This window comes from Macrosteles quadrilineatus, unplaced genomic scaffold, assembly GCF_028750875.1.
Source record: "Macrosteles quadrilineatus isolate MER2022 unplaced genomic scaffold, UCM_ALF_1.0 Scaffold_9__3_contigs__length_116548681, whole genome shotgun sequence".
Taxonomy (NCBI): domain Eukaryota; kingdom Metazoa; phylum Arthropoda; class Insecta; order Hemiptera; family Cicadellidae; genus Macrosteles; species Macrosteles quadrilineatus.
The window spans coordinates 64364670-64380349 of record NW_026542602.1 but is presented as its reverse complement, the minus strand read 5'-3'; the positions used below and the strand labels follow the sequence as shown (position 1 = coordinate 64380349).

Here is a 15680-nt window from a genome sequence, read left to right as displayed (position 1 = left end):
ATTTCTAAATTTGGTATTTACCATGCTTAATTACTACATGCTTACTACCACACTTACTATACAGGTGATCAACTCAAAGAGTACACCATTGAGATAACAGAAACGGAAAGAATTAGAGAAAACTTTAAACGAGGGACATTCCTTAATTTTTTGTAGCAGTTAAAAATATGAGTTTAGTTTTTGAAATTCCGTATACTTACTATCTAGAACTACTATACAGTTAAGAGGCGAAAACCCAGCACAGAGCCCTTCAAGTCGAGGAAGGTTTATGGTATCTCCTAGAGTATAAATTCTAAAAATAAGGAATAAAGGAAATCAAATAAACAGCTGAACAAACTCATAATATATTACGATTAATAATACTAGTAAGAAATCATTGACCAAACAATTAGAATAGTACTTTCTATCTTGATGGTGAGTATTTACTTCAAATACATCAAATAAGAATCACACTTGGATAACAAAAGTAAGTTAAAATCTTGACTGTTTCAGTTACCAAACCTCTTCTTCAATTTCTGTTTCTGTTTTTTACTCAAGAATTTGAATCCTTTCGTGTTACTGATAGCGACTCCTGTTCTCAACTGCTTAGCTATTAGCTTCTCCTTCTTTCGGAAGTTTTTTCCAGGACCAAATCTTCTTTCCCACGGGGCAACCGCCTTGCTAATGTTTGGGCCAAATCCATCAGGCCCATACCTGTTTTGTAGAGCACCTCCTGAAAGAATTTATATAAGAACAATACTTGCATATTCAGCTACAGTATAATGATGTTATTTGGTCTAAGATCACTTCTTGAAAATTAAAATGGTATAAGATTACCTGTTTCCGTCTGTGATCCTAAATTGTAGTAATGAGCTACCGGTTTCGAGGTTATAACCTCATCATCAGGCTCTTGTCACTCTTGCGAGGTCGTTGAGTTTTACAAACTAACAAAACACTGACATTTAGATAAATAAAATACAGCCTACTCCCAGTCATGACAAAACGTTTGCCCGTGCTACGTCGTGTGTGGAACTAGTTCCCGAATTTTATGTTAAATCATATTCGTCCGTCAATGTCTTGTATTTTATTTATTTAAATGTCAGTGTTTTGTGTGTTTGTAAAACTCGACGACCTCGCAAGAGTGACAAGAGCCTGAAGATGAGGTTATAACCTCGAAATCGGTAGCTCATTACTACAAATTAGGATCACAGACGGAAACAGGTAATCTTACCATTTAAATTTTCGGCTACAGTACCTGATGTTACAGGTGGGATGCAGTTCAATTATTGCCTAACCTCTCTATGTTGGTCTAATCTCTTGTTTATAGTATGGAGAAGACTGGCAACCATGAACTAAGCTAGTGCTTGTTTTGTAAACAAGATAGGAGCCAGAACTGCAACCTAATTAATGTGACTGATTAGTACCTATTACCTATTAATGAGAATATTTTTATCTTTCCAAAAAAAAGGTACCAGAACTCCGTTCCGCTGTGATCCCCCGCAAATCGAGAACTGATCTTACCAAAATAAATATTTTTGTCTGCCAAGTTATAAAATCTCAAAAATCCTACTCACCTTAAAATATTGAGGGTATTTAATGATCTTTACACAAGTTTTACTGTCAAACACGTATTTAACCAAGGTTATACATATAGTAAAACCCCAATTATCCAGATCAATTTGGACTGGACCCCACAGATTCGGATAATCAGAAATTTGGATAAGTGGATTTTTACCTAAATCTCTACAAGACCGTGTTAAATGTTCAATATTGCCACGATGGCGGAAAACGATACCGATGTTTACGTGACCGCGGCATCTATGATGATGTCAACACGAACGTAGGTTATATTAATCACTTTCCCGCGATCGCGAACATAAACTATGAGGATGATTCAGTGACCGCGGGAGACGATGAAGATGTTAAAACGATCAGGAGAGAGGTTTTGGAATATGCCGCAATCACAACTACTACCTTCTTAATAACAATACTTATTATTGCGGTTCAAAGTTTTTTTTAATATTATTTCTGAGCGATTCAGATAGTTAAGAGTGTGGATAATTGGAGTTCTACTCTAACTTAAAAATATTGTTTTCATATTATGTAAAGAACAGAAAATATCCTACTCCAAGATGAGGGGTTTTTATGTGTGCGGGCGCAACAACAACACAACAATAATTGATTTTCATTAAAAATATATATGTCACTTTAGAAAGAAGAAACATGTTGGCTACATATAATTACACTTTAAACTTAAACATGTATTTACACTTATTCTGTTGACTCACAAGACAGTAAATACAGTACATTAAAATAGTAAGTGGCGATTTATTTTGATTGGAGTGTCCAACACCAACAGTATTCCAGAACATATGGCTTTGTTTTTCATTTAAATACAGAAACCTTTATATCCTAACATTGGATTAGCGGAATGCTTCAGTAGGTAAGGTTTGTAAGACTCTGGAATAATTCGAATTGATCATTGTGACACTAATGACAATTTTCTAGTATACTACTTACTTGAAGGATTAGGTAGAGTTCTAAGATTATGAATATAATCTGTGATGTTCAAGTTCTCTATCAGTAGGTTCCTAAAACACATAATTAAGGTTGTAGTGTTATGAAGGCATCTTATGCAATAACTGCTTGGATTTCAATAACTAACTATTTGGTCTTAGCTTTAACACAAGTTAGGTTAAAAAATCAAAAACTTTAAGTTGTAATTTGATATGGAAAAAAATATTTATTCAATTAAAAAAATCATTGATGTTTTAGAAAAGGGATGACCTCTATGCAATGTAAAAGGTAAATGCACTGTCCCATTTTAAACAAATTTTGGATCTGAGCATAATCATATCAAAACTGTTTTTCCATTGTTGCTTACAACTCACATAAACATAATAATCGAAACAAGTTTTTTTTTATTACATTATTACTGTCAACCTGAGTTATAAATTTGAATCATTAAAACCTGGTTTACACGGGTCAAGTATGACAGACGAGTTATTCGGCCCAGTTACTAGGCCCAGTTGTTGATTTGTTCAACTCGCCCAGTACTTGACTAGACTGTCCACACACATCCCTATTTCGAACAGGGACATTGTAGGCACAGAGAAGTAATTTTTTATTGTTTCTCTGTGGTGTAGGGTGTTCCGCATACCCTAGCTTTAGTGATAAATGTTGTTGTGAGTTTAAAATGGCACTTCAAGAGTTTAATCATAGACTAACCAACACAAGTAGACTTCTCATCCCATTGTAAATTTTAAAGGACGTTTTACGTGTTTAGTTCATGTACGGTGGCACTGGGGGCTAGTGTCGACAAAATTTTGTTTCTATTGTTATAGGGTTAATTTCTTGATTTGTGCCTTACTGTTTGGTTATATAACTAGGGAACAAGTTATTGATTATGATTAGATCGTATTATTTTGTTAAACGGGGTTTCAAATGACTGTAATTACAGGAAACAAATTTTATAAACTTGCTGCTAGTAATAAATTAATAAGTAATTTTAAAAAGAAAATAGTTTGCAATAGAAAATCATTTAAATTTACCCAATTCCTTGGGGAGGTTTCAAAATAAACCTTTCATTCTCCATGGTACCGCTGGCCAACATCTTGTCTCTCCAATATTGTGGGGTTCGGTGACGACAGACGCCCACCCATTGGTCACCCTTGATCATACGAGCGTCAAACTTTCCAGTTCTAGTTGCCAAACTGCAAATAAATTTACAGTTACAATACACACATTAACATTATGTTAATAATGCAGAACAACATGCAAAAAATGCTATAGAAAATCATAGCAATGGCATCTGATCGTCTTGCACTTTTAATAATCCGAAAACTGTGTTTTCAGGTATGCAAACATTTTTTTGAATGCTGTTTTAAGCCATATTAGTGCATTCCACGAGGTCAATCAGCAAATGATGACGGGAGGGATGGGCGTACATTGGGAGCGATAAGCAGACTTTGGGATCTATCGGGAGAGTTGCTAGCAGTCAGGAGCAATCGACAAACATTAGGACTGATGGCCATAAATCAGGAGCAATCGGAAGAGTCAGCAGACGTAATTTGAAACGTTGTTCGTTTACGCTAGGAAAATTTCTAGAATTGGCCCTGAAATACACCTTAAATGATTACATCGTGGGGAAGTTTTTACCAGAGGGGTGGGGGTTGCTTGGGTTGATAATAATTATTTTATCAACCAAGTAGATGTTGTTAAATCTTATTTCCTGAGACTCTAGTGACTGAAACCATAAAGAAATACTTAGTGATTACTCCTACCTTTTTAACCGTTGGGCGTCCTTCATTTGAAATAAGTACTCAACGTCTGACTCCTCCCAGGAGGATTGAATATCTTCAAAATACTTGCAAGCTGCTTCAAAATTATGAATTTGCCTCGTTGGAACTATGCTGAAATCAAGGTTAAAAATTAATTGAGAATGTGTTCACTGACAAAATAATTATAACAGTAAACATTAAAAGTATAGTTTCTAAGTGGCTACTGTCAGAATTAGTCATCTAAGTAGTTGAGTTTTGAAGGATCCAACAGTTAGCTCATTCTAACTCTTGCCTCATCCACTACGGCAGATTTGTATCAAGAAAAAATTTTGCTGATATTTTCCCAAGTGTGATCTTATTTACAGTAGACTCCCTCTTATCCGGACACCTTTTAACCGGACATCGCTTTTAACTGGACTACACTCGGCGGAAATGACATCTCTTTAACAGGACAATTTTTATCAGCACATCGGTTTTTACCGGACTAGATTTGCGGGAAGTGGGCAGTACCGAAACAAATGTTCTCGCGAGAAAAATTTGAGACCAGTGATCACGTGTCTAAATACAATGCTCTCCTAAATTTAAGTCAAATATTGTATACATTATGCATTTAAATGGTCCGTTTAACGAGTTTTTAGGGATGTCGGTTTAACCGAAAAAACCGTTATCCGGAGTGGCCTCGATCCCAAGGATAATAGGAAGTCTACTGTATTGTGGAATGTTTGCACTTTGAAAACAAATCTTGTGTTTCTGGAGACGAGTACAATGTTTGTAATAATGTCCATGGGCTGAACTCTTTGGATGGTTCGGACAGCCATTGTTGGCTCAAATACTTCCACACACACACACACACACCACACTACTTTATCATAGTCGTGTAAAGGAACAAGTTTCAACTTTTTTTATCACTCTATAGTAGCAGTAAATTTAATTTATTCCTTTATCATTTGGCTTTAGTAAACCTTAAAAATTTAACCTTCTGGTAAACAGTAGAGAGTCTACTTCAGTACAAAAATAGGTTTTAAAAAATTAAAACATAAAATAACAACAAACATTCATACTTTTTAGCCACATAGACAAATTTATACAACCTGTTTGTTTACAGTAGGGCAAGTACAAATAAATTTTACTGTATTCCTTACTAACTTAGTTGGTATAATAAACAGGACTTTTTGGAAAATGGAACAGCCCTGAGTGTCAGAGATGGATTTATACTGTAGTAAAAAAGTCTAAAAGAAAAAAAATAAACTCACGTGTATAGTCCAATAACACTTCCAACTTTAATCATTCTCTCAAGAGCTTGATCACTGAAGTATGAAGGTTTGGACTGAAATGGGAACAAACCAAAAATATTAAAAAGTTGATTTAGGCCTAGGCCTATGCCTAATACTACAGAAGGAGAGGGGAAAAACTGTTAGTATTAAATAATATTTTACCATTTAGGCTGAATTCTGCATCCTTGAACTGAATTTTCTACTTTAATTTTTCTTAACCAATTGTAATGGAAGTTTTTTAGACTTAACTTATTTAGTTTGAAAATTTCTAAGGTCTAAATGTAGTTTATATGCATTTACTAATGATAATAAAATATGGTAAGAAAATGTTCAAAGATCTCAGCAAACTCGATCACTGACTCACAATAGCAGAAGATCAAATAACCTTACCTCGAGAGTATAGCAGGACATGGCAAGTTGGTTGATCAGTTCTACAGCCCCTGCTATTCGAGGCTCTTTGAGATTATTGTTCTCGCCAACACCCCGCACCAGCATCATCCTATGATACCTCATTGTGCAGAACCTACAAACAACAAGACCTCTTGAGGGGTGACTATATAGAATTTGAGAAAAAAACCTGACAGAGTAGAATTACTATTCTGCATAAGTCAACTAGTTTTTGCAATAACTGTTTTCATCATGTGAGTGAATGGACTAGATTAACGATATTGAAACTGGTGTGAATATCTACTTATGGTAGTACAAAGATTGTACTAAGCAACTAGTTACAGCGACAAAATTGTGGTATGATGCTCATAACGTGATATGAACATATCTCACAGGGTTGTTCAAACAGAATTGTGCAGAACGGTCGTTGAGCCTGTTTCTTTTCATTTCAAACAGCTGATTGTTACAGCAATGGAAAGGGTGTGTTATAAGTTTGTTTAGAAAAGGTTATGTTTTTGTCTCAGTTGCTTAGTTAAGTACTGGTTTATTTTTTCCATCCAACGTTTTTTTTTTTTAAGTATGTAGGACTATTATTTATATGAATTGCCAAACCCAGACTTGTGCATTGAACATACTTTTTTATCAAAGTTTGAAGGTAGGCTGGTTTTTTTTTAACAACTAGGCCTACTTCTAACCAACTGAAATTGGGCTCTAAGTTCATTGCAGTTATAGGTGATTTTAATCTTTTCAACTAACTTAATAAAAAATACTGTGAATCCATACTACTTTGAATAGTTGGAAACAGTGCCGGATTTAGGGTACTTGCGGCCCTAGGCCAAATTAATTAAGCGGCCCTCCCCCTGTGGAGGAAATTTCTTGCGATCAAAGATGTAATCGTGAATATCTCCTATGCATCAAGGGGACATCATCATCGACACCCATGATTGTGGATTAAATCGTGAGCACCCCTCCTAAATCATGTCAAAGCCATCATAGGTAACTGTGACCGCGGCCAAATCATGAACGTTCCCCGCGGGCTGCAACAAAGGTGCGTCATCCTTGACACTCGTGGCCGCGGTGAAATCGTCATCATATCCCGTGAGCTGTAACCTTCAGGACATCATCACCGTCACCCACGACAGCAGTAAAACCGTGAACACCTCCCGCGGGCCGCATTCACGAGGACATCATCATTGACACTAACGGCCGTGGCGAAATCGTGTTAAATAATCTCCATTGGACTGCGATGATGAATAGAATAGAATAGAATAGAATAGAATAGACTTTATTTCCAAAAATGCTACAGATAATTACAGTTTTGATTTACAACAGTTAAAAATGTACAACTAATACAAAGAGTATAATTAACATTATATTATAATACTAGCATCCTGGAAATATAGGACCTCTGAAGGAAAGCCTGTATAGAGGTTCCATCATTTAAAATTAACATCGTAATAGTGAGTCAGAGCGAAAGTACTAACATAATAATAAACATGAAACACAGTACCAATAATATTTCTAAATAGAACGCCACAACACAATAACACTTTTTAAATTTTTAATTAAATAACAACATTTCTGTCCATATTATAATTATATAAAAAATAAAATGTTATGCTTGGATTTTTAGAAGAAAATCAATATTTTCATTGAATAAAAGCCATATTTTCAATCGTTTAGAAAACAAACTTAAACTTTTACATTGTGTTAATACTTCAGGAATAACATTAAACATTTTTGGACCTAAGAATTTGTAACAATTTGTAAAAAATACTGAATTAGGTTTGGGTACTACTACTTTTTGCTTACCTCTTAATTTGTTCTTGAACAAGTTATGTATTATAGGTTCAGTACCACTTATAACATAGAACATTCTTAACACCTTAAAAACAAACATATATTTAAGAGGAAGGATTTTTTAATTAACAAATAATGGACAAGATGGTTCCATCTTGCCCTTACTTTTAATCATTCTGACAAAATGTTTTTGCAGTTTGAACACAGATTTCAAGTTGGTTTCATACGCCCCTCCCCAGCAGAATAAACCATAGTCAATTCTGCTATGTACCAGAGAGAAATATAGCATTCTTAAAACATTTTCTGGACATAAATTTCTTAGGAAATAAAAATATCTTAAATAGCTATTTAATTTATTCTTTGACTGCTCTATGTGACATTTCCAATTTAATTCTTGATCCAAGATTAAACCCAAATATTTGATCTTTTTTGTTTGTTCTACCGTGGCACACACAGAACACTGTGAATTATTACAAAGACAATCAACACATTTGTAATAAATAGAACTTAAAAATCTCTTTTCAAATTTTAAACTAAAATTTATAAATTTTGTTTTTCAGGGCTTAACAGCATTTGGTTTTTAGTAAACCACCATTTTAGGGCATTCAAATCCGAATGTATTGCTTCTTCTACATCGCTCCAATTGTCTTTTAAGTAGCACAATGCAGTGTCGTCAGCGAAGGATGTTAGTTTACCTTTTAAATTAGCATTACAAAGATCATTGATATAAATTAAAAATAATATTGGACCCAATACAGAGCCCTGGGGTACACCATATTCAATATAACCTTTTTCACTTAAAGTATTATTAATTTTAACAAACTGTGTTCGCTGTGTTAAATAACTTTCGAACCACGAATAGGCTACCCCTCTTATACCACAATTAAACAGTTTTTCCAAAAGAATTTTATGATTAACTGTGTCAAAAGCCTTTTTGATGTCAAGAAACATCCCAGTGACCTTTTGACCTGCATTTATCCCATTGTAAACACAATCCATAAAGCTCTTTAACGCTGATTCTGTATTCAAACCTTCCCTGAAACCAAATTGATTCTTGCTAAAAAATTTTGTCATATCAAAAAATTTTATGATTTTTTTCTTCATTACCTTTTCAAAAATCTTGGAGAAGGTCAAAAGAAGAGATATTGGCCGATAATTATTGCAATCAAACGTTGAGCCGGTTTTATGCAAGGGAATCACCACAGCCGTTTTCAAACATTCTGGGAAGATTCCTTCTTCAAAGCTCAAATTAACTAAGTGTAACAAAACGTGTAATATCTTAGGAAATATTGATTTAATTAAAGAAGAACTAATACCATCTAATCCTGGAGAAGTTCCGTTTTTTAAAGACATTATTACACTAATTAAATCTTCTGAATTTACATAATCTAAAAATATTGACTTAGGTGATATTTCTGTCTTAAAACATCTACTTTCATTACATAGATCAAAAGTAGTTGGTCTCGATTCATTTATATTTAATTTATGAACAATTGATAAGAAATAGTTATTAAACTCATTACAGATTATTTTCTCGTCATCTACTAGATTACCATTAATATTTAAACTCTTAATTGCTGTCTTATTGCGAGATTGTCCAGTAACACTATTTACAGTTCTCCAAATTTTTTTAGAATCACCATTACAATTTTTAAAAACACTATCATAATATGAGTACATCATCATTGTCATTCGCAGCCGTGGCGAAATCGTAAACATCCCCCTCGGGAAGCCATCACGGGAATATTATCATTGACACTCCCAGCCCTACGAAATCGCGAAAATCTCCCGCGGGCCGCAATCATGGACATCATAATCGACACTCGCGACCGCAGCAAAATCATGAACATCTTCCATGGGCTGCAATCACAGGGACATCATCATCGACACCCACGGCCGCGGCAAAGACAGGAACATCATCTTCAACACTCGTGACCGTGGCGAAATTCATGAACATCTATGGCCGGGGCCACACTCATCCTATCTCGCTGAATTTTTTCCACGGGCGTTACCCGTGGGTTTGAGAGATACATTACGGTATATGGGGCAGGCCACACTAGAGTAAAAACGTCCGTGAACGCGTTTGACAAACGGAATTGCACGTGTATTCTCTACTTACACTCCACGGGCGTTGCACGTAAAACTAGTCGCGGGGCATTGCGGCTTATGGGAGTGAACACACTCATCCTATCTCGCTGAACTTTTTCCACGGACGTTTTAGTTTTAACCTATGGTGTAGAGTGGTTGTTAATATTATTGCGCTAAACTATATACAGAAAGTGCTATTATTGTTTTATCAATGTGATATTGTTTGATTTGACAGCATTTTAAAGAAGTCAAACTTATATTATTTTGTTTATAATGTATTAAATTGTTTGTGAGATAACACATTTTTAGTGTTTTGCTACATGGAAAGTAATTATCAGTCTGTTCATTTTATCACACATTTGTTATTGTGAGTATAAAACCTAATATAATTATATTACATTATTTTTAATCAATTATTATTACTATTGTCTTCAAAACGTAGTTAAAAACCATTTTTATTAGACGTAGGAACTAAAAATGATGAGTTTTGTCAGGGATTTAGAATTCCCCATTGAGGAAATTAAAGTTGGTAGTGTTGGTAACATTTTTTCTAATTGGCATCACAACCCTAGTGTCCGTCCCCCATTCATCAGTTTCGTTATGAGTTTACGACCGATCGTCGAGATATGTTGTACTCGTCTCCAGTTATTTAGTTTTCAAGTTTGTTTAAGTGTTTTTGTTTTCTTATTGAAGGTGTATAATTTGTATAATTAATTACTATGTCTACTCCTGCCGATGTGGACACAGATTTATTAATATCCTTTACAGAATAGCAATACAATTTGCTCTATAAAGTAAATGTCTAAAACAACGTTTACATCAATGTAGTTTTAAGTATCGCTGATGTTATGAGAACGGAAACCGGAAGTACATGGCCGACATTCTGGGCGATAACGTTCGTAGGAATTTTGTTATTTCTGCAAATTACTGTATTCACATTGAAATACATAAACCTTAGAAAATATCAAATCAGGCACTCTTCATAATTCATACCCTAAAATTAAAATAAAGTCTTAGGGGCTAATATCAAGGGTTTGGTTGGTCAAATTTTAAAAGATAAATGCGTAATAATAAGCTATGCTATCATAGCTTCTTGTCACTCATCTTATCGTCACTGCCAACATTTCTTGTGGACTGATGCAGTTTCTTAGTCTTGTATCATTGCCTTGGATGTTGCTCTTGATCTTCGCTAGCAATTCATCAAACGACGCTATTGACATGCGAAAATAACTAAAAAAACTTGTCATTGTCCTGAAATCAATAAACAACGTATATAACGCACCATGAATTGGTCTCTTTTCAACTATGGGGTGTAACCAATGTCTTCGTTTAACCTTCTCGTCTTGGTTTTTTTTATACAAATAATATAACACCGCCAACTTTTTCCTTCGTCTAACATCCATCTCCGCACACCAACAAAAATGATTCACTGTGCAGTGAGCGTGGAGGGGGGGAGTGCGTATCACGGACACGGACGATTTTTATTGCCACATTGCCAGTGTGGCATGCTCTATCAGTCTCGCTGGTTTGCCCGAAAAACCTATCTCGTAAGACGAGTGTGGCCACGGGCAAACTGTTTCACGTGCGTCGCACGTGAAAACGGAAAAAACAGTCTCGCTGGTTGAAAATTACAAGTGTGGCCCCGGCCTATCATGGGCCGCAATCACGGTAACATTATCATCGACACCCACAGCCGTGGTGAAATCTTGAACATCTTCCACGGGACTCAAACACGGTAACATTATCATCGACATATGCAACCGTGGTGAAATATTGAACATCTTCCGCAGGCCGCAATCACGGGGATATCATCAACGACACTCACGACAGCGGTTAAATCTTAAACGTCTCTCGCAGGCTGCGATCATGAGGACACATCACCGTCACCAGCGGCCGCGGCGAAATCGTTAGCATCTCCCTCAGTCCACAATCACAGAGACATCATTATCGTCACCTGAAATTGCGTCAAACTGATGGCTAAAAAAAAATGATTTCTTATCTAAAAAATGTTGTTTTTTTTTCAATCCTCTGCGGCCCCCTTTTGCTTGCGGCCTTATCGGCCTGGTGGTAAATCCAGCACTGGTTGGAAAGCTCGGTAACCCAAAAAAAATTTTGTTGTAAGCTTTATATAGCCTAGCCTAAATTAACATTAAAATTTAGTTGTGTTACTATTAAATTAAGCAAATTGTACTTACTTTCTATTCTTATATTGCATATCATATCCATCTTCAATATCTATGTTAGCATAGCTTGTTGATCTTCTAAATGCTTCACAAATTACAACAAACGGATTTTCTTTCTTGTTCTTGTTCTTAGAAGCTTTGAAAAAAAAGTGTATAACCAGGTCTTTGAACATCTCACCCATTTCTTCAGGACTGGGGGGATAGTACTCAAATTTTGAGACCAGAGATGGATCGGGGAGAAACAAATTGACTTTATTAGGAAGTTTTAAATCTCCAAAACTGCCATGAGTGTTATCATTTCCTTCATTGTCACTCCCTTGGAATGGGTTGTTATAGTTTACATATTCGCTGTTATCATTGTCGCTGTCTTCATGCCTTGAAGATGATGTTAATTGATTTGTTTTTTCGAAATGGCTTTCACCACACTCATCCATTTGCCAAGCTGTTGGTTTTCCTTCCCAGTTGTTGAAATCACCCTGATTTTGCTTTGATCTTTCTCTTTGAAACGAATTTTCATGTCTACTGGACTCACCACTTTCTTGTTTCCAATTTGGATTTGATTGGTTGAAACCTCTTTGATTTCTTGTTGAAGAATTGTAGGTTGATCCTCCTCTCTCACCAGAAGAAAATGCCAGTGAGGGTTGCTGAGAGAAGTCAGTGCTCGGGTTCATTCTCTCTTGATGACCTTGCTGATAGCTGTTTGAGAAGTTAGTGTCACCTCTCGGCCATTCTGGAGGTCGTCCAAACTCCTTTGCCTGATCAGGGATATCAAACAAACTTGTAATTCTATTCGAACTTGACTGTGCAGCCAAATTCATTTCATAAGGATTGCTGGCATTTGATCTTCTAAGTAACTTATCTCTTTGCGACTCTTCATAAGAAGGTGGTGGCTTTTCATCATTATATTGTTTTGGGTAGTCAAAAGTTTGGGCTTGTTGCCTGCTTGAATAATTTGTTGGATTGGAAGGAGCCTGATTGTATGAAGGCCTGAAAGTATTAGCAGAAAATCCTCCACCTTGTGGCTGTCTCGTGTTGGGTTTGGAAGGCATTTGATATTGATGATTTTGACGGTACCTGTAGTTTTGGGCCATGGAGGAATTGTTTTGATTAGAATTATAGTAACCCTCCATATTGTTTTTGCTGTTCTGAAACAGAGACATAACATATTGTAAAATAGGTACCTGTAGTTTTGGGCCATGGAGGAATTGTTTTGATTAGAATTATAGTAACCCTCCATATTGTTTTTTGCTGTTCTGAAACAGAGACGTAACATATTGTAAAATATGGAAAGGAACAAAACCTAGGTATTCAGTATGTTTCCAACATTCCTTAAGATCTTGGTACTTTTCTCATTTGGCCAAATACAAATTGTAATTCAAAGCTCAAATTGATCCGTTGTTACAAAACAAACATCATACAAATTGTGTAATAGATTGTGTTAAGTAGGCCTACGATGAATAAAGCCAAAGTTATAGGTTGTCCCTGTATTAAATAGGCTAGTAAATTGTCATAGGCCTAGATTATATATTTACGATTTTCCAGTAAAATATTCATTTAACAATATAACATTGTTAAATACCGTACCAATAATTTTTTTTAACTTTTTCTCTAGCTCAGCGCCCCTGGCCACGGCATCTAATTATTATGTACCGTATTTTAAGAAAAATTGTTCACTAGGTATTCACCTTGAACAGGCTGGGTAGCCGAGTGGTTATAGTGTTTGCCTAACAAAGCTTTTGAAGAAAGAAGCTTTGATCTTGTAGCTAAAACACTCAATTTTACTAGGAAAATTAAATTTTCATGGCATAGGTACAGGTTTAAAGTTTTTTTAATCTTACTTGTCTGGAAGATCACAAAGAGACTTGAATCTTGGGGTACACTCCCATTATTATCTGTTGGCACAAACAACGGAATGAAAATATTGATTGATATATCGATTAAGTTTTTTCAATTTATTGTTTGGTAAGTTAGTTAGGTAAGGTTAAACTAACCTAACTAACCAAACGATATAGGAACCAAATTAAACAATCGAATAATCAATACTAGGCCTACTCATTTGGTTGTTTGTGCCAACAGATTTGGAAGTGTACCCGAATCTTGTAATAATGGGCAAATTAGTTGAAATGTTGTTAAACATACAGTAGGTTATCAGCTTAAACATGGTTTAATGTTACCTTTACTTGGTAGGTAGCCTTCCATTACAAAATTAAAGTACCGTAGGCTAGTGGCTAGGCCTATATCAAACTGAGAAATACAACTAGGCCTAGGCCTAAGTTAACTACTGTGAGAACTTACGCATTGGGGATCCATATAGCCTATAATATTTATAACAGGAACAAATATTTACCTCTATAAACAATTCTGAAATAGTCTCTTTAATCTTCTATGAGCACTAGACCACTTCTACTAAAGTAAAATGTTGCAAATAAATAGATAGCACTAGTTACAGGCTAGCACTGATACAGTTAGTTACTAGCCTACATTGATATATTTACTTATTTACACAAAATAACACTTTTAAAAATTGTGTTCTTTGTTGTTGTGCACTACTAAAAATTCAACTCTTCTTACTTAATTCTTTAAATCTTTCTTTACTTAGCTTAAAATTAAACTCAAAGTATTTTTTTTGTTACTATTCATTATTAGGAGGTTAAGTCACTTCACTTGTTGTTGGGTTAGTTGGTTGTTATTTTTGTTTAGTTTTAGCGAATTTCCCTATAGGGAAGTAGCTATTACCGTAGGTGGCACGGTAAGACCTAGACCCGGGACCGATTTACTTTTTCATTTTGATGTCCCCAGGGGCCAAAAACACCATTCGTTCAAATTTTTATATATGTATATATATATATATATATATACTTATATATATATACGTCCGTGAACGCGATAACTTGAGTAATTTTTGTCCGATTTTGATGAAATTTGGTGTAAAGGTGTAAAGCGGGATAAACTTGAATGAGTTCGCGAACCAGCACGATCGGACCATGGGAACGGGGCTTTACGGGGGGTTTTATGGGGTAAAAATTGGTTTTTCTCACTTTTGACCCTCAAAACACAAAATTTCCCGATTTCTCTTTAAACCTTTTTAAAGAGCTTAAAAAAACAAATAATTTAGTATATAAAAGTATTTTTGTTCGATTATTAGTAACGGAGAAAATTAAAAAAATTGTAAATTTAAAATTCCCATGTTATTCTTATGGAGAATATTGTCAAATGTTGTAGTTTGCTTGTTTATGGATATATTTTGATCAAACTTGGCAAATTTATTTATTTTATACTAAGCTATCAATATTTTACTCAAAAACACACTTTATTAGTTTCCTTGTAGCAGCAAACCTAGGTACTCGTTAAATCTAATGTTATTAAAATATATTTAACTGAAAATCAATTCAGACAAATGGAAATTCGCTTGGTCGGCAGGTTTGCTGCGGCGGGGGTATTTTAGCTTTACTTTTACTTACTAGTTAATCTTCTTTTACTTTTCTCCGTATTGATCTGCAGTGTTTGCAGCGTAGCTAATGGATTGTGCGATTAAGCTTCACAATTCTTTTGTCATACTTGATACTTACTTATTTGATACTTGTGTCCTTAATCCTTGACCGTCAATGTCGGATGGACTGCGTCAGAGGCATATTAACATACGATGAGTGCTGTTTTCAGCTAACTTTCAGTGGCACTTCCTTTTATTC

At 35.2% G+C, this 15680-nt stretch overlaps 1 protein-coding gene across 1 annotated transcript; it reads right to left on the bottom strand.

Annotated features, from left to right (window-relative positions):
* Window positions 1-328: 328 nt before the first annotated feature.
* LOC129002661 (uncharacterized) lies at window positions 329-14597 on the bottom strand. The gene is made up of 8 exons (XM_054430637.1): window positions 14339-14597; window positions 12004-13136; window positions 5924-6056; window positions 5513-5586; window positions 4263-4391; window positions 3531-3692; window positions 2500-2570; window positions 329-712 (listed from the first exon to the last, which is right to left on the bottom strand). Exons 2-8 carry the CDS (start codon window positions 13119-13121, stop codon window positions 489-491), a joined length of 1911 nt encoding a protein of 636 aa, XP_054286612.1. The 5' UTR covers window positions 13122-13136; window positions 14339-14597; the 3' UTR covers window positions 329-488.
* Between the last annotated feature and the right edge of the window lie 1083 nt (window positions 14598-15680).